Genomic DNA, 20042 nt, shown 5'->3' on the forward strand with positions numbered 1-20042 from the left:
GGTACACTTCTGTGATCGTACCGAATTGATACAGGGTGCTTTCCAAAATATATTTAATACAGCCTAGAGCAGGGGTGTCCAAACCATTCCACGGAGGGCCGTGTGTCTGCAGGTTTTTGGTTTTTCCTATAAATTGGTTCCCAGTTCACACCTAAACAACCAGGTGAGGGTAGAAACTAACCAATTAGTAACCTAATTTGTCAATCAAGTACAAGGAGTGAGCGAAAACCTTCAGACACATGGCCCTCCATGGAATAGTTTGGACACCCCTGGCCTAGAAGAAAGGAAACGTGTGAAACCAACTTGGAACTGAACACCAAGCAAATGATTTACATTCTAGAAAATATCCTACATTGACGAATACGAATGCATACATACCAACAAATAATAACGATTAAGTTTTGACTGAGAATTTGACTGAGCGAGTGAGAATGTAGCCAAAAAATAAAACGCAACATTAAATATATGTAACAGAACAACATTGTAGCTTGTTAGTCAACTGGTATAAAACGTATGTAAATAGGAACAGCATGTGACATCCACAGTAGTTGTAAACAGTAAATAGCACAGTGACGAATGAAGTTCACAAAAATTACCACTGTTTTGGGGTCCTTCAGGGTTTTCCTGATTGTCTAACATCCTGCCTGATTAGCTTCATATTAAGTTTCAGTTAGCAAATTAGCATACAACAAACTGTGACTAGCTAAATAACTTATCTTATGTGACAAAATTGTTATCCGGTATGACACAACTCAGTTTTAACCTTAATCAGGCAGTTGTTTAGGCTACCTATAGAAATATGCAACCTTAACCTTCAACCTCCAAGTATGTAAATTCATATTAAATAAACATATTTGCATAAAATCAACATTGGTTTTTAGCGTTATCCCAATGACGCCGGATTTTATTATGTAGTGTACCAGTGAGTGAAAAGGGTAAATTAAACACATTTTATGAAAGACATACTAACCTTTCACCACTGTTTGGGGGTCCTTCAGGGTCTTCCTGATTGTGTAACATTCTGTCTGATAATGGGTCAAAATAAAATTCCCAATAAAATTGCTCCAGATTGCTTATTATACCAGGTGACATTGGCTGACTGCCAGTTTTGGGACAGTACACTCCAAAGCACAACAATCAATTTGATGTTATATTCTTTGTTATACTTAAATATATTGTTGTCAACACACATACAATAAAGCCTGTGGCAGAGATTTCAGGGTTTATTAGATTTGTATGTTTTTTTGTGGCTTTTTAGCATTTCACCATGAGGTAGGGACAGTTATCCGGTATGACATTGTGACAATAACATCTAATAATTCTAAAACTTTGTAATACCCTCAATACATGTTTATATCATGTGACAAACAGAGATAGATTGAGTAAGTGGGTTTTTTTTATAGAACATTTCCTTATTTTTACTTCCTAAAGGCGTTTGGGCATCAAAATTGCACGTCACATCATTGGGCCAAATAAAGGTTAAAATACAAATAAGCTATGAGGACAGAGGAATGACTATTCACCACGATACCTGTTGATAAGGACCCAAACTTTCATCCTGATACATTTTCTTTGCAGTTAAGAAACATTTTCAGACAACAGGGTTAAATAATCATGTCTTCGTACTGTGATGTACAGTGGATATAAAAAGTCCACAAACCCCTGTTAAAATGTCAGGTTCTTGTGATGTAAAAGAATGAGAAAGATAAATCATGTCAGAACTTTTTCCACTTTTAATGTGACCTATAATGTGAACAATTCAATTGAAAAACAAACTGAAATCTTTGAGGGGGAAAAATAAAAACTCACAATAACCTGGTTACATAAGTGTGCACACCCTTAAAGTAATACTTTGTTGAAGCACCTTTTGATTTTATTACAGCACTCAGTTTTTTTGGGTAGGAGTCTATTAGCATGACACATCTGGATGTGTCAATATTTGCCCACTCTTCTTTGCAAACGCGCTCCAAATCTGTCACATTGCAAGGACATCTCCTGTGCACAGATCACCCCAAAGATGTTCAATTGGATTTAGGTCTGGGCTCAGGCTCCAAAATGGGGCGTTGTCGTGCTGAAAGTTGAACTTCATCTTCAGCTTTCCAATGGACGCCTGAAGGTTTTGTGCCAAAATTGCCTGGTATTTCGAACTGTTCATAATTCCCTCCACCCTTAGGCCCCGGTTCCAGCTGAAGAAAAACAGCCCCAAAGCATGATGCTGCCACCACCATGCTTCACTGTGGGTATGGTGTTCTTTGGGTGATGTGCAGTGTTGTTTTTGTGCCAAACATACCTTTTTGAATTATGGCCAAAAAGTTCAACCTTGGTTTCATCAGACCATAACACATTTTCCCACATGCTTTTGGGAGACTTGATGTTATTCTTTGGAAGAAAAGGCTTCCGTCTTGCCACGCATAGCCCATTCATATGAAGAATACAGGAGATTGTTGTCACATGTAGCACACAGCCAGTACTTGCCAGAAATTCCTGCAGTTCCTTTAATGTAGCTGTAGGCCCCTTGGAAGCCTCCCTGACCAGTTTACTTGTTTTTTCATCAATTTTGGAGGGACGTCCAGTTCTTGGTAATGTCTCTGTCTCTGCCATATTTTCTCCACTTGATGATGACTGTCTTCACTGTGTTCCATGGTATATCTAATGCTTTGGAAATTATTTTGTACCCTTCTCCTGACTGAAATCTTTCAACAATGAGATCCCTCTGATGCTTTGAAAGCTCTCTGCAGACCATGGCTGATGCAACTAAGAAAATGTCAGTAAAACCTACTAGAACTGAATTTTATGTGATTAATCAGTCACTTTAAATAATGGCAGGTGTGTAATGACCTATTTAACAAGTTTTAATGTGATTGGTTAATTCTGAACACAGCCACATCCACAGTTACAAGAGGGCGTGCACACTTATGCAACCAGGTTATAAGGTTTTTATTTTTAATTTCCCCCCCCTCAAAGATTTGTTTGTTTTTTAATTGAATTGTTCACATTATAGGTCACATTAAAAGTGGAAAAAGTTCTGACATGATCTTAATCTAATTTTTTTACATTACAAAAACCAGTCATTTTAACAGGGGTGTGTAGACATTTATATCCACTGTAGGCCAGAATGCACTTTCCACAACATTCTTAAAAGATCAACAATACGCAAGACTTTTGGTATGAAAATAGTTTATTAAAAACAATTCCCTATCATTGAAATACTGGAGAAGATTTTATTCCATGTGTTCCATTTCATTATTTTAAGTTTAAAATGATAAACACATCCTTTCCTATGCCTTGTTGTAAACATTTAAGAGTTTAAAAACCATTTACAGCAAAAAGGGGCCTTTTGTTGTTTCCTGTTGCTAGTCAACAAGTTTTACCTCTTTAAAACATAAGGGAAATATAAACATTGGGTCATCGTCACTGTTAATTACCCCTCACGATTAACAACATATTAAGTGGCAACTGGCAATGTAAAAAGCATATATACAGCATGAAGTCTACTCCCCCCACTTCATCAGGGTTGTGTTCATCACTGCAAATGAGGCACAATGCTTTGCAGTGTAAAACAAAAACTGTTGTTTCCTATTGGACACATTCAGCTAGTCCCCACATGTACATCAGTTCTCTTAAATTTGATGCTGAATACCACTGATTTGAGTGTGTGTGCGCGCGCGTTTGCATCCAAAACCAACATTCCCACCCAAAGTGGGTGTGGTGACTTCCATTTCAGGGGTCAGTCACATGAAAACATTGGTACAGTCCACAAACTTACAGTCTAGTGCCTCCAATGCAATTTGCGTGCATGCGCGAACGAATGTTAACACTGACCACTGATTCTGGTTTAAAATGTTTAGTCCCCTCTAAACGGTGGTATAAAAACACAGGCCAGCATAATGAAACACGGAGGGAATAGCGTGAATGTATCCAGCAGAAATTGTTTTTAGTGGCCTAAAGGTGCGGCACTACAGGCTGGGTCAACAGTAGAGCACTAAAGACCTTGGTGAAGAGGCCGTTATGGACCCACCAACTGTCTTAAGAGACCAGGGGATACTACCAAATCAACCTGTCCCAACAACACTCCTCCCTGCTCCCATTCATAAGCACTGACTGCTGAAATGAATGGACGACTGGAGGAGAGGGGACGATAATGACCCAGCTGAAGAGAATGGAACATTATTAAGCACATTGGAACTACGTTCCATGGGACTGAAGGCGTTCTGATTCCTCACAAGCCACAACTCAGAGCCAGTCCTTCACCACCCCGTGGAGGGGGTTGTGTGTCGGCTATGGGGGTGGAGGGGGTTGGTGGGATGGAGGGGGCGGGGTGGTGGTTTCTGTACGACCTGTGTATGCCATGTTATACATGACAATTCCATAAGGAGCTGGCGAGGAAACAAACAGACAGGTGCCCAGGCAAAACTCTCTGGGTTTTATTTGGTTGCCAGCAGCCTAAACCTTCTCTTCCTGGGTGCTCTCTACAGGCTGAGACACAGGTGGTTCTGTATCAGTCACTTTCACAGCAGGGGCCAAGGGTTCTGATTCCTTCTGTCGGGATGGGGAGGGTTCTACAGAGGAATCTTTTGAATGTGAAGAAGGTTCTTCAGAGCATTCCGTCTGGGCAGTAGGAATAGCTTGCATGGGTTTTGAGTTGATGTCAGAGTTCCGGAGCTTGAGATCCGCATTCTCTGGTTCTGCCTCTGCTTTGTCTCCAAGGCGATCATCTGTGTCCCAACGCGACGTCCTCTCTCTGTTCCTCGGCCGCTTCGGCCTCTCCCCCTCTCCTCCATCTCTCCTCCCCCGCTCTCCAGCTTCTCCTCGAACTCGTTCCTTCTCCCCAACCTCTCCACCTCTGCCTCTCTCCCTCTCTCCTCCCTCACTCCTCCCGCGCTCCCTCTCTCCTCCGTCTCCTCCCCTCCCTCGTTCTCTGTCTGCATCAGGACTGCTCCGTCTCTCCCTCCAATCCCGTCTGTCTCTCTCCCAATCTCCTCCTCCTCCTCCTCTCGAGTCTCCCCCCTCTTCCTGCCATCCCCCAAACCGTTCCCTCTCCTCCATTCTCTCCCCACCTCCTCTTCCTCTCCCTCCTTCCCCAAACCGCCTCCCCCTTCCTCCCCTTTCAAACCTCTCTCTCTCCCAGTCCCTCTCCCAGTCCCTCTCTCTCTCCCTCTCTGGATCTCTGTCCCTAAAACCGGGCCTCTCTCCTCTGAACGGCCCCCTCCCATCCATCTCCTCAGGCCCCTCAGGCCCTCTGGGACCGCCCCTCATGAATGGCGGCGGGGGTCCCCCAGGGAGTGGCCCATGGGGTGGGAAGGGACCCCTCATGCTGTGGGGAGGGGGCATGCCTATCCCAAATCCACCCGGGGCACCTGGTGGCGGAGGTGGGCCGTCCTGGTGCATCATGGGTGGGTGTGGGCCCCGGTGGGGTGGCATCATGTGGGGGGGCATGTTGTGGTGCGGGGGGCCCCGAGGGGGGTGGGGGCCATGGGGGCCACCGTGGGGAGGGGGGAAGCGCTGCATGTGAGGGGGGAGGACAGGACCAGGGGCATGGACCGGAGGACGCTGGAGGGGGATCATGCCCGGGCGAGCCCCAAGAAGACCTCCTGTTGGTGGGATTGGGCCGCCTGGGGGACCCCCTGGAGGACCAGACCCCTGGTTACCTGACAGACACAGAACACAGGGTTAATATGCAGAGCAGAAAATAACTCATGTACATTTGTCACAACACCAGGAAATCTGGCAATGGTCTCTGTCAAAATCAGGTCTGCTTATTTGACTCCCTTTCTTGTGGGGGCGACACAAAGTGGACATGGGATTCCCGGGAAATCTTCGTAGAGTGAGGTCACGGCCCAGGATCAGCGACTTCTGACTGGAGCAATTTCGGTCAAGAGCTTCGCTCAAGGAACAGATCAATAGGACTTCGTCCCATCTTGTTGGCTCAGGGATTCAAAACGAGCAACCTTTTTTGCCAGACCGCGTAAATGGAGACGGCCAAGAAGAGCGAATGTCTTTGGCATTGTAAAGTTCATCTTCAGTCTTGCTAGCAATTGTTCAATTCTTATGACTATTCACAGTAATAAGTACATCTAATAGGCCTATTACTGGTTAAAAAAAGCCTTACAGTTCATAGATGCTATTTGCGGTGGAAGTAAACTTAATAAGAAACGTTAGTCAGTTTAACACTGCTTAATAGTGTCTAGCTAAATATTAAAACTCGGCATGATGTTCATGTGTGACAAAATTATGACAAAAGTATGTCCCAATCGGTATACTAGCTTACTATATTCAAAACAGTACGTAACTTCACCATCATCCCCAAAGTACGTACTTGTAGTACATAGTATGCGATTTGAGATTCACCCAATGCTTTTGTTTTCTACAGCCATGAACCAGCCATGGAGTGATTGGAGTCATTGTTTTCATTACTGTATAGTTATTAGCTTGCCATCTACCGTAATCTTTTTCTAATTTAACGCACTGACTGTAGTGTATCAACCCTGTTATACCTGTTGTTGGTTTGGATGTTTGCTAATGTAGGGAACTAGTTTCAAGGTCGGTGGAGTTCCAACTAATTGGTTTAACAATGTAGAAGTACACCAACACCATACCTCTGCACACGTACAGCTTAGTGGGCTCACATGGGAGACCCCGTTTCAAAACAAGGGAGGACAACATCATTCGTCCCTTTTAATCGCGGGCTGGCCGAACTAGGCTTGTCTGGTTGCTTTTCTTGATCAACGAGCCCAAAGCTCTTACCACTGGGGATTTGGATGGATACTCCCTGGACAGACTCCCGTGAAGGAGAGTGGGAACCGGTGCTAGTGTTCCCGCGGTGATTCCCAACCCTGACGTCCAGAGGTGACTCATGAATACTCAAACGAGTGTCCGAATACTCAAACGAGTGTCCGAATACTCAAACGAGTGTCCGAATACTCAAACGAGTGTCCGAATACTCAAACGAGTGTCCGAATACTCAAACGAGTGTCCGAATACTAACTTCATTTTGAATATTTGAACAGTGTGTCCATGGCGACTACATAGCGCTGTTTAATGACAATTTGTCCCGTCTTGAATTTGTCACCCAAAATCAACCACAGTAAAACCCTAAACTCAAGCCCCCACCAGTCTACCAACCCATGTTGCTGGTCTGGTTGCCATACAGGTTGGGCCCCTCGTGGCCCTCATTGCTGTTCCGGGAGCCCAGGCCTGCAGGGTCCAGGGACAGTTCATCAAGACCCACGCCTGCTGAGGTTGGGGGTGCGGGGGGGGCCCAAAGGCATCGACCTGGGTGGAGGGAAACCTGAAGAGTGGAGGAGTCGGTCAGTCAGCTATGGTCAGACAGCGTAAATAGGCTGCATGCAGACGACCAGAGAGAGAAAGAGAGAGAGAGAGAGGCTGCAAGCAGGTGACCATAGTGAGGCTGTATTCAAACAATGTAAACATATATAAATTGTGTGATGGTGAAAGAGATGGATGACAAGAGAGAAATAGATTGAGATGGTGAGAGAGACTGTGTGCACGCACGTGAGAGATACAGTAAATTAGGCAGTGTTACCTGGTGGTATCTGCATGGGGTTAAACCCGGGCCTCATGAATGGGGGAGGAGGGCCGGGGGGGAAGGAGTGGGGAGGCATGCCCATGGGGGGGCCACCGGGAGGGCCATGCCCCAGGGGGAAGGAGTGGGGCTGCTGGAGAGACCCCACCCCTGCCATTGGCTCCACCTGGACAGACAACAAGGCAGGTGAAGACCAGGACGTCTTGGACGCATCGCCAAACAGTGATTATATACACCGATCAGCCATAACATTATGACCACCTGCCTAATATTGTGTAGGTCCCCCTTTTGTCACGAAAACAGCCCTGACCCATTGAGGCATGGACTCCACTAGACCTCTGTAGGTGTGCTGTGGTATCTGGAACCATTTACCCTCTGAGCAAATCATGAAAATTAACCAAATGTGTGTTTGTTTTTTTTAAAACAGTGCTGGTTCAACCAATTAAATTACTTGAAAAGCTGTGAAAAAGCCCTGATTATGATTGTATTTTTGAATAACAACAGGGTGGTTAAAAAGTCATGCTTTACCTTTCCCAGAACAGAAGTCACAGGGGTGTCCTCTCTCATAGCTAATGAGTCAGAGCGGCCATTTTGGCTCAAATCGTCTTGTTTCTCCTGGCTGTTCTGTACATCCTTCCACTCTGAAACAACACACGAACCAATCACAACATTAAAGGTACTACTTGTTCAGATGTGTGTGTGTGTGTGTGTGTGTTATTAACCAGGGACAACATGCAGGGTCTAGGTGTGTGTGTGTGTGATTACCTGGGGACAGAGTGTCGGGGTCCAGCATGCCTCCCTCTCTGACCTCCTCTATTTGGTCGGGTCGTATCTTGGACCAGGGGATGTAGGTGACGCCCAGCTCCACATCCCAGAACTGCTTAAACTCCGTTTTGATACCTTTATTCAGAGCCCACGCAATCTGGAGACCAGCCACAACACCCATTACCCACAACCGACAGAAATAAGAGGGCAGTTTGTTAGGATAACTTTAGGATAACAGCCATAATAAAGTGGTAGTTCTTTAGGATAAAAGATAAAATAAGACATACTGAAGGGTATTTTATTGGGCCTCTACCTTGATGGCTTTCTGGTTGACTTTGTGGGACCCTCGACTGAGTTTCTGCAGAGCCCGAAAGGCGTCCTGTCTGTGGACCATGACGATGTAGGCACAGCCCCGAGGAGGGATCATCTGGACCAGAACAGAACCAGGCAGGTTGACAAATGTTGGCAACAATGTAAACCACACCAGAACTAGAGCGATTGGACAGTGACTATTTCTTGTTATTTTGGTTCTGTACTCAAGCACTTTGAGTTTGAAAGGATAAAATGAGGTACAAAAGATTGATATGTATGAAAACAACCTCAAATTAAAGCTGACACTCTGCACTTCAACCTCATCATTGCATCCTTTCAAACTGCTCAAGTGTTAGAGTACAGAACCAAAATAACAACATAATGGTCGCTGTCAAACAAATGATGGTGTTCACTGCATTTCCATTTCAACAATTTCTATGTTGGGTGGTTAAATAAGTGTCCCCGCAGGCCAAACTCACATTGATGGAGTCGATCTGTCCAAACTCCTCTAGTAGACAGGCTACATCCTGCTGATGGGTCCTCTTGTCCAACTGACCCACCCACAGAGTGGTGCTGCACACTACAGGAGGGGGTAGGGAAGAGACACGAGCCATTCAAATCATCTCCAGACGTGAGTCGTACTGAGCCAGAAGCACCAGCAAACTAACGCAGATGACAAGCGACCAAAGACATGGAGGGAAGACCGTTCCTTCCTCACCGCTCAGCGTGTCAGCCTTAGGCTGTGGTAGACCTTTTTGCCGTCTCTCCCTCTCCTTCTCCCGCTCTTTCTCCCGCTCCTTCTCCCTCTCCCTTCGTTCCTGGGACCGTGAGCGGGGAGAGTGTCGGCGGTGGTCTCTTGACCGAGAGCGCCGGTGGCGCGACCGGCGCGTTCTCGAGTTGGACCGCGAACGCCTTCTTTTGGGAGACCTACGGACAGACACTATTTACACAGACGTGCTGTGGGGTACTGACCACAGATCATCCTGGAAACGCCTTCTAAACACAGGCCCTGATATACCTCCCGAAGATTCGGAAAGCTATGAGACTGTAGACTCATTCTAATGCAGACTGACACTGTAGACTCAGCCAGCTACATTCTAATGCAGACTGACACTGTAGACTCAGCCAGCTACATTCTAATGCAGACTGACACTGTAGACTCAGCCAGCTACATTCTAATGCAGACTGACACTGTAGACTCAGCCAGCTACATTCTAATGCAGACTGACACTGTAGACTCAGCCAGCTACATTCTAATGCAGACTGACACTGTAGACTCAGCCAGCTACATTCTAATGCAGACTGACACTGTAGACTCAGCCAGCTACATTCTAATGCAGACTGACACTGTAGACTCAGCCAGCTACATTCTAATGCAGACTGACACTGTAGACTCAGCCAGCTACATTCTAATGCAGACTGACACTGTAGACTCAGCCTGCTACATTCTAATCTAGACTGACAATGCGAGGAGATCGTCATTGACTAATTGCTCATTCATGGCTAACCAATCAGATCCTCACCTGGACCCTGAAGGGGAGCGCTTGTCGTCTGGTCGGTGTCGGCCATCTTTCACGGAGGGTTCGAGGTCCGTGTTCACATCCTGAGGAGGAAATCCTTATTTTAATAAAGGCAAGGGATAAGGAATGTCCAGGTATGGAGCGTCTACATCCAACACCTGTTGGCCATCCTGCCTCCGACAAAGCTTTCCTCCCCGCAACGTGGGAAAAACAGAATTCCACCAACAAATATTGAGCGGACGGGGATGCGCTTTCACAAATAATTTTTCAAATACAGCCAGCACTTATAAATGTTCATTTCACCATCGACCTAACTGATCTTAACTGGGACCAACGGCTCTTAACGGAAAGATTCACACAGAATGTTTTCTCCAGTCAGCAATCACACAAAACACAGAGAGACACAGTCGGTGTTAGGCAACATGCATAACTGCATTCCTGGAATCTGCTAGTTCAGTATCTTGATATCTGTAACTGCGCGCTAACAAAGAAGCATCGGCATAAAGATTTGGGTTGAATCTACTCGTTGACTGTAGACACACAATGGGACAGCATAGCATTAAATCTCGGTCATCTTAATGTTGCCCCTAGCACCGGCTTTCAGCTGACACAACATTTAATCCCATCCAATCGGTTTAGCGATCCCACCTGTTGCTGCTGTGCCACATGTTGCCCAAAGGTGTCGCTGTGTTGCATGAACGCCCCCGTAAAGCCTGGAGGACCGGTGCCAGGCAGGGGCTGGCCCAGTTGGGGCTGCCCAAGAGGGGTCACCATCCCAGGGAGAGCCTGGCCTGATACCAGCCCAAAACCCTGGAGCTGGCCGTTGGGGGGGAGAGACACCTGCATATAGACACAGGTAGAGTTACAGTCTGCACAAAATAAAAATGTACGTTTTTGTAATTGTTTGTATGAAGGGGTGAATGAGAGTGGTGGAGAGAGAAAAGGAAAAAGAAACAGTGTGGTGGAGAAAGAAATTAAGCAAGAGAGACAGTGGAGAGACAGAGAACAGAATTTATTACCTGCTGTGTAGGGTCTTGGGTCAAACCCATCATGTGTTGTTGAAAGTTTTGTGGGAAGCCAGGGGGCTGCTGGGTACTGTCAGTCAAACACATTAATTGAATCAAACACCCAGATATCTTGGCAAAAATATAAAGGTCAGAGACCCAAGTCACCACTAATGTCAGTCCATGACCTACCTTCTCTCTCACACACACACACACACACACACACACACACACACACACACACACACACACACACACACACACACACACACACACACACACACACACACACACACACACACACACACACACACACACACACACACACACACGTTTGTACAGCTACCCTCATGTGGACCAGAAGAAATTGCATGCTCCCTTGCCCTAATCTTAACCCTAAACCTAACCTTAACCTAACCCTAACCTCAATAACATGCATGCCTAAACTTTACCTACATGTAATGCCTAACCTTAACCAACAACGCCTGGACCTTAAAGAAACCCCAATTCTAACTATAAAATAAATTGTAAGTTTGACCCTAAACCATGAGCCGGAAATTGACTTTTGCATAACGGGAACCGGCAAAAGGTCCCATTGAGTCCAATTTTTCCTGGTTTTACCATACTCATTGGGACATTTGGTCCCCATGAGTTGAGTAATACCTAAAACACACACACAGAGAATGTACGAGGAGGGTCTTACAAAGCAGATGGAGCTGATGAGGTCTCGTCTTTTTTTGATTCGTCTGCTCCCTCTGGTTCGTCATCATAGTCAAACCGGTCCAATAGGGTCTAGAGAGGAAAGAGAAGGTTCAGCCCAGGCCTCTAAAACAGTGTTTCCCAATCCAGGTCCTCAGGACCCAAAGGGGTGCACGTTTTTGCCTTAGCACTCATACGCCTGATTCAAATGAAAGACTTGATGACAGTTAATCAACGTAATCAGCCTATGTAAGTGCTAGGGGGCAACATTTGAACCAGGTGCGTGAGTGCTTGGGCAAAAACAAAAACATGCACCCCTTTGGGTCCCGTGGATCAGGATTGGGAAACACTGCTCTAAAACCATCAGCACAGCATTGGGAAATGCATCAAATGAATTAACTGTGTTAATTTATAGATAAGGCCTTGCTGAATAGGGGAACTGCATTGTTCTGTTTTGCTACAAAGAAGGCATTTATTCTTTAAAAAATAGATTAGTGTTTATTGCAACAACAACAAACGCAGGTCAAATTGTTGATTGCCTAAAATAGTTTTTGAAAGCTCAAGCCAAACATAGTTGGGGATATGTCAGAATCACCTTTTTTGCAAAGTACATGTTTAGAAATTTAAAATGCACCCAGTCTTTTACTTGGTGGATACATTACATTAGACACACAATATGGTTTTAGTTATGTTGTCAATATATTTTAGATGTTGTGAATCGCCCATGATTTTGACATGTTTAGAAAATTATTTTAGGCAGTGTCTGCAGCCCTGATTAAATGGTTGTATTTTTGTCAAACTCCTGGCTTCCATTGCTAAAGCCAAGACATTTCCTATAACGTTGAGATGCGCTGCTGTTACAGGTGGATAATTACAAGAGGAACTCACAGCCACCTTGTCAAATGCTGTCTTCTGCTGGGAGGACTGGCTGGAGGGGAGGGGGAGGCGCTGAGCAGCTATACCCAGGCCAGGGGTGAGGGCTTGGGGCTGGGAGAGGAGGCTGGGCGGAGGCTTGGCCTGGAGATGAGGTTGAGGCTGGTGTTGGGGTTGGAGATGAGGATGGGGTTGGTGTTGATGTTGGAGATGAGGTTGGGGTTGAGGCTGGGGTTGGAGATGAGGCTGGGGTTGGAGATGAGGCTGGGGTTGGAGATGAGGCTGGGGTTGGAGATGAGGCTGGGGTTGGAGATGAGGCTGGGGTTGAGTTTGGAGATGAGGCTGGGGTTGAGGTTGGAGATGAGGCTGGGGTTGAGGTTGGAGATGAGGTTGGAGATGAGGCTGGGATTGAGGTTGGAGATGAGGCTGGGGTGGGAAGGGTTGTAGATGGGGTTGAGGCAGAGCCGGGAAGGAATGGGGCTGAGGCTTCCCTGGCTGTTGTTGGAAGGTCTGGAGCATCTGCTGTAGCTGAAGAAAGAAGGGGGGAGATAAAGAGCGTGAGAAGGCAGTGTTACAACACTGCAAGGTGTTATAACACCAAAGTGCTGTGTGTAAGGAGTAAAAAGCTGCATGACACACACACACCTGTTGTCCCTGTGAAGACTGGATGAGCTGGGCAACAGCAGCCAAGGCATCTGAGTTCTGCAGCTGAGGAACCGTGGCCACAACAGAGTTAGCTGTAACTACGGTAACCGCCTCTTTGACTGGTGATGGGGGGGAACCTGAGAGGGCAGAGGGACAACAAAAAGAGTCTCTCACACACTAAAGACTGGTGATTAAAACAATTCTTCAATGGATTTGGCATACCCCAAGGAACAATTATTTACCTCCTGCTATTAATATTACCCACAAAAAAGTATTTGCCATCTTATTTTCTACATATTTACACATTGGTCAGATATTTTTCAGGGTTAAGGTTCTGGGTATCGAACCACAGGACCACATTCTCCAAAAGATTGAAACAGCTGTGAATCTTCCTATGAGTGGCAGTACTGCCAACATCTCTAGAACAGCAAGGTGCAAAATCATCCAGGGAGTCAGAAATTACTTTTTCGCATGGCATTTGGTCTGGCCCAAGTTTCCAAATAAATAAAAGAATCGTGTATCAAAATATGAATCCTATTTAGGGATTTTGGTAGGTAGATCCGATAACATTCAGTGTCAAAAATATGTAAAAACTCAAATGGGTGGTAGCCGGGCCTGTTGGTGGTACCTGGGTCTGGATCGTCCACATCTGCGAATGCGGCAGCACCGCTGGATCCAGACGTGGCCATGTCAAGTAGAGGCTGGATGACATCGATCTTAAACACACCGTTCTTCTGCCACAGGTTCAACACGCGCACAATCTTACTCTACACAAGAGCCAATGGGGCACAGTTAAGAGGGAGTCCTGATTGTCCCATGTACAGTATCAGTTACATCCCCATCATCACCACAATCGTCATAACCATCACTAAAAATAATCCTCATCAGCACCAACACTAAAAACATCATCACTAAAAACATCTGTAAAATCATCATTACTATAATTATCCCCAACTATACCCCCCTAATGGTCATACCCGTTCTTCCGTAGGGCAGAGACAAAGGTTCTCAAAGGTTCCTGTGATGTTCTTGGTGAACCGCGGTCCAAACACGTCCTTGTCCACACCAAACTGGTGACGGGACTGTCGAACGATGGAATCCACAACGTACAGCCCTGCCACCTTGAACTCCGGCTTGCACTGGGGAGAGGGGGGGGCAGAAATACTCAATGAGAGGAAACATTCCCGAATAGTAACTTATTGAGGTACGTACAATGTATGGGTCTCATATTCAACTCTGGACTTCCAAGCAAGTTCTATTGCTTGTTTTCCCCAGTAGCACCCTTTAATTGGGGACTGGTTTAGATCAGGGACGACCAGGTGGGTTGAGAAGAAATCCAGCAGTAGTCCAGACCAGGTAAGTTCAGAGTTGAATAGGCCCACTACAAAGCATCAATGCACAACTCAGAAGATGCAATTTGAATGGGAGTGAAGAGCCACTTCGCCGTTACCTTTTTAATGAACTTCTCAACAATCTGGACCACATGCTTATATAACTGGAAGAGGAATAAAAGACATGTCAGCACTCAGTCAGGACCAAATATTGGACTGAATTCACTTTCAATAGTGATTGGTACTCATTAAGTAGAACCGTCAGCCCAGAACCGGACCACATCCCTAATGGGACTGTCAACCCAGAATCGGGCCTCTGGAAGTGACACCCGCCCTAAAACTGTGTTTAAAAAGGCAATCTAATTCTAACATTTCACTTAATGGTCGGCAAAACAGTTAAAAGTGCAATTAAGATGACCAGTTTAAAGACAAATCAGAGAGGAGAAAAAAATGACATCCTTCATTTACTGTTTTAAATTAATTACACGCACTAATGATCCAATCCCTATGAGAGACACTTCAGCTACACCTCCTCAGTTGGACATCTTCATTTATCCACCATCTCTGACAGAAATATTGGGTTTGTAGGGCAGTCAAAATGTTCCTAAAACAACATTTGAATATTTGTCCAAAAATATGTTATGAGTAAAATTCAAATATCTTCATATAATACAACAACATACTTTTCGGGTGCCATGTCCCAAGAATTTCATTGGGCAGGATGACACTGGGTTGTTTGGAGCATTTGACAAATACCACCCCGCACACACACACCCCAAAAGATGTCCCTGACAAGAGGATGAGTAGTCAACATACACAAAGCACAGATCCTATAACACCACTATACTAAACCCACACAAGAACACTTACCTTCATAGCTTTAATGGCTGACTTGGTGATGGATATCATCTTGGCCCGAGATATTGGAGGCTTCATGTCCATCAAGGAGAACAACTTGGGAGAGGGAGGTAAGATGAAGCGATCGCAGAGAGAAAGAGAGAAGTGGGGAAATAATGAGATATAGAAAAATCAAAAGCCAATGACAGATACAGAAGAGAAAGTCGGGAGGTGAGACATTGGTGTGGAGAGAGATGGGAAGAGGGAACGCAGTAATATGCCGAAAGAGATAGGGGAGAAAATGTAATGGGAAATGGAAAATAAAGGATCTTGATTCTATTTTTAAACAATTCATTTAGAACACTGGTTCCCAACCTGGGGTCCGCGCCCCCCTCGGGGGGGCGCCAGAGTTCACAGGGGGTGCGCGGGAGCGTATCTGCTTTGAGGTGAATAAATATGCATAAAATGTCCCACTAATAATTTTATATAAAAAATATTTTTCAAAGTTTTTAAAAAATCATATGTTTACATTGCCAAGAAAAGGCAGTTAAAAAAGTATCTCAAATAAAAAATAATTATTTAAATTTTACGCACACACCGTCACTTGCTCAATGTGCTTGTCATCGTAACGGCAAAAACTGAAGAAAAATGGCAGAGAAACGTAAATGCGGTGATTCTTCATCAGAGGCAAAGAAAAAGTTTAGACACTATGACGAAACCTATATACATTTTGGTTTTATTGAAGGCCAAGACAAGTCACGACCAGAATGTGTCTTCTGTGGTGAAAAACTCGCAAACGACAGCATGAAACCAAGCAAAATGAAAAGACATCAGGAAACGAAGCATCCAGAGACAATCGGCAAAGATAAGGAATTCCTAGTGAGAAAAAAAGAGATGGCTCTGTCAAAAAGGTCGACAGACATCAGAAAAGTATTCGAAAGAGCAGGTAGTGATTTACAGAAGGCCACTAAAGTTTCCTTTGAGTGTGCGCTGATGATTGCCAAGGCAAAAAAGCCGCATAATATCGGAGAGGAGTTAATCAAACCCACCTGCATTAAAATAGTGGAGGAACTATGTGGCCAGCAAGCAGCTGAAAAGGTTAAATCTGTCCCACTTTCTAACAACACCGTTAAAGACAGAATTGATAAAATGGCAGAAAACTGCAAAAAACTGTTGCATGAAAAGCTCAGAGAAGTCCAATTTGCTATACAGCTGGATGAAACTACCACAGTAGCGGGAGAGTCTGTGCTTATTGTATATGTACAGTATGTGGACGGAGATGAGCTGAAACAGGACATACTTATGTCTACCAATTTACCCACAACAACTACAGGTCAGGATATTTTTATGGCTGTTGATTCTTACCTCACATCATACAATCTGCCCTACACAAATATTGTTGCTTGCTGCACGGATGGAGCTGCCGCGATGATGGGTAGAAATAAGGGATTTAACAGCCGTTTGATGGAAAAGGCTCCAGACTGTTTAATATTCCACTGTATGATACATCGCCAGGCACTCGCCAGTAAAAAACTGTCCAGGGACCTTAGTGACACACTAGCAAAACATAAACTTATAAAATATACAGTGTGTGTGTGTGTGTGTTTTATGTGCATAGCATTAAAAAAAAAAAATATATATATAGCTGGGGGGGGGGGTCCAAGGATTGTTGAATATGTACATAGGGGGGGCCCCAAGAAAAAAGGTTGGGAACCACTGATTTAGAAGACGCTCTTATCCGGAGAATAGACAGCTAGAGCAACAAGCGAAAGGAGTTGGTACAAATATAATTTAACTGTTCCAAAATTGGTGGACCGGCAACGGTAAAGATACTGTAACCCACACGTTGACACATGGGAATATAATTACTTAATGATATAAGATTTTACAGTACCGTTATCGAAAAGTAAGGGATAACGCTTCTAAGCCCGTTCTGTTCATTGTATTTCTATGGGTGTGTAGGCCTACTACTGTACCCCTGAACATTTCCGACAAAACATAAACCACTCGTACTGAAAAGCAACTGTTTGTTAACTAGTTACTTTAGCTAGTAGTTAAACGGAAAACAGTAGTTTGGTCCCACTACCATGCTACTCTCCCAGCTACAACTAACCGCCATTCACAAGGTTTCCATGTTTTGGATTGTCAACTTGGCTAACTAGCTACGTAACATGACCTAATGGCTAGGTAACTGCTCGCTAGTTGATTCGCTAATATTACTTCGTGCAAAAAATGACAGCTGTGTTGCACCACTAAGATACCGAACGTTAGCTAGGTACAGTTACTGCACATTAGTTAGCGGTAGTCAGGCTAATTGCTAAGTTATATAGCCAGCTACCTAGCTAACCTGTTATCCGGCTGATGCTACTACTAAGCTAGCTAGTTAACTAACGTTCGCTCAAAGACTATACTGACTTGTTAGTTTCAACTTACACACACCAAGCGGTAATGTAAACCAAGGAACACAACTTAATAAACGGCAAGCTAATAGAATACTATTACATTGGATCAATCGCGATACACGGGAGATAGCTATTTAAGCTAGGGCTAGGCCCATAGCAGGCCTTGTCCAAGCAAAGGCATCTGACTTCACAACTGCAGGAGGCACACACATGACCGTCCTGTTTCTATGGACAAAAAACACACACTCATAATGCTATACAGGCCAACTTACCTCATGGTTAAAGGCGTTTACGGCATCCATAATTGCCCTACCAACCGACCCCTTCCCTAAGCATCCAACTACCCGGTAAATGCAATGTTTATCCCAGCTAGGACCAGGCTAACATGTCCGCTCCCAGTGGCTCTCCGGTTGCAGAAGGGGACCGCGGGTACGGTGCAAGGCAGGATGGGATTGGGGTAGTTCGAGAATGTGACCACACGGTGGCGGCAAAGTATATGGATTTAACAGTGGCCGTTGGTTGAACCGGGTTGAACTTGTGAGCAGATTTTGTCTCGAATCGTTTAATGTGAATCGTGTTAAATGTGGGTTTTTGTTAACAGAGAAACCTTTTGGAGGGCTATATAATATTCCATAAAATGCCATTACAATTTAGTTTATAATAATGATTTATTTATTTAACTAATTCCCTCAAGAAATATGTCATTGATAATGGCCAGCCAGCATAAACTTGACGCTATAGCGGCAACCGACAATATTCGGTAGAGGTTTGAGTAAATGTCTTGTAATACATATTACTACCAATAGATGGAAACATTCTCTTTTTCAATCTTGTATTTCTAAAGTCTGGTGTCTTCAGCGTCTGTGTACCACATGGTCCCATAAACAAAGCAAGGTGGAGACAGTGTGAGGCGATGTGCTGAGCGGGCTCTTTGATAACACAGCTGTCAGAAAAATATTTTTCTTGTTCTATTTTTTAAATTAAAACGCAGTATATATTCCTGTTTACAATGACACTAAATTGCTCACTAATCTACCGCATAGAAAATGGAATTTTTTTTTAGACTGAAGGATTCTTATTAACAACAAGGTTGTGTTCATATTCAGGAGGACAATATAAAAGGTTTAATGTTGCTTTTAAGCATTATGCAACAGTTCAATTGAACAGAGCGTTAAAGCTGTTTAACAAACACCGCGCAGGACCCCAGACAAGGAGAAACCAATGAGCTCATCTTTGTCAAATGATCGGAGACCTTCAAAAGGCTACCGGCGCTCTTTGTTCCCTTCAATTCCGGTTAATTATCAGTGTAATCCACGAAGATGAAGAAAATAAGAACATTTAGACAAAAAATTGACAAACCTATGTCATTATGGGTTTTTTTTGTCTCTTTTATTAAAGAAAAACAAATCTGATGCAATCGCAGTAGACGTACCATTTGACAGCCATAAGATAAATAACATGAAAACAAAACAGAAATATTGTTTTGGTGAAATATAGACCAAAGTCATTACGTTTCTTAATGTCTCAGTCCTATAAACCACTCTTCAGAAGATATGGGTGTGCAGAGGATCATTTGGTTGTATTCAGTGGAACCAACTCTCTAAGTGGAACCAACTAATTTGGTTGTTCAATGGAACCAACTCATTGGGTTGTCTAAGTGGAACCACTCATTTGGTTACGGCAGCGGAAACTTATTCCGTAGCGCCGAGCAGAACGTGTGGAGCCCCAGTCCTTAGACATTGTTCAAACACATCCCATTGTATTTGATCGGTAATTTAATGTCAGCCTATAACACATATACACTATCCAATGATAAGAATATAACTAGGGCTCGTCTTATGTCTGTATTAGTATTCACAACAAGCTATAGGTGAAGGGGGGGGGGGTCGGTCTGTTCCCAAACATCATGAAAAACCAATAGGCTCATTAATCAAAGTCCATGTTCTTGAACTACCAGGAGTCACCTTCCAATCAGGGCAGAGAAAGTGCCTGGTGATATCATCCCCACAGCCTGTCTCCGGGCGAGTTACACAGGTCTTTGTTTAAGATGCAGGCTGTATTTGGAGAGGACTGTGGTAAAAGAAGCATGGTCGTAGGGCGGGGTTTGGGTT

The 20042-nt window shown here is 44.5% G+C and overlaps 2 protein-coding genes across 3 annotated transcripts; both read right to left on the reverse strand.

Moving 5' to 3' along the window:
* Positions 1-4974: 4974 nt before the first annotated feature.
* On the reverse strand, positions 4975-7215 carry LOC117594673 (proline-rich protein HaeIII subfamily 1-like; the record flags this gene model as incomplete). Its single annotated transcript, XM_034292990.1, has 2 exons — positions 7123-7215; positions 4975-5648 (listed from the first exon to the last, which is right to left on the reverse strand). Coding segments are annotated over exons 1-2 (678 nt in total), but the record flags the coding sequence as incomplete, so codon positions are not given.
* Positions 7195-18370, reverse strand: scaf4a (SR-related CTD-associated factor 4a). Of its 2 annotated transcripts, none has more exons than XM_034293414.1 (18): positions 18204-18370; positions 15563-15646; positions 14812-14856; positions 14339-14500; positions 13990-14128; positions 13362-13498; positions 12738-13244; positions 11848-11936; positions 11160-11235; positions 10789-10980; positions 10144-10223; positions 9339-9547; positions 9100-9200; positions 8622-8735; positions 8309-8465; positions 8072-8184; positions 7544-7709; positions 7195-7288 (listed from the first exon to the last, which is right to left on the reverse strand). In XM_034293414.1, exons 1-18 carry the CDS (start codon positions 18231-18233, stop codon positions 7218-7220), a joined length of 2472 nt encoding a protein of 823 aa, XP_034149305.1. In that variant the 5' UTR covers positions 18234-18370; the 3' UTR covers positions 7195-7217. The 2 variants fall into 2 exon arrangements, with proteins under 2 accessions (XP_034149305.1, XP_034149304.1); XM_034293413.1 differs by having other exon boundaries at positions 12732-13244.
* Positions 18371-20042: the final 1672 nt, after the last annotated feature.

The sequence above is a fragment of the Esox lucius genome, chromosome 7 (genome assembly GCF_011004845.1).
Source record: "Esox lucius isolate fEsoLuc1 chromosome 7, fEsoLuc1.pri, whole genome shotgun sequence".
Classification (NCBI taxonomy): Eukaryota; Metazoa; Chordata; class Actinopteri; order Esociformes; family Esocidae; genus Esox; species Esox lucius.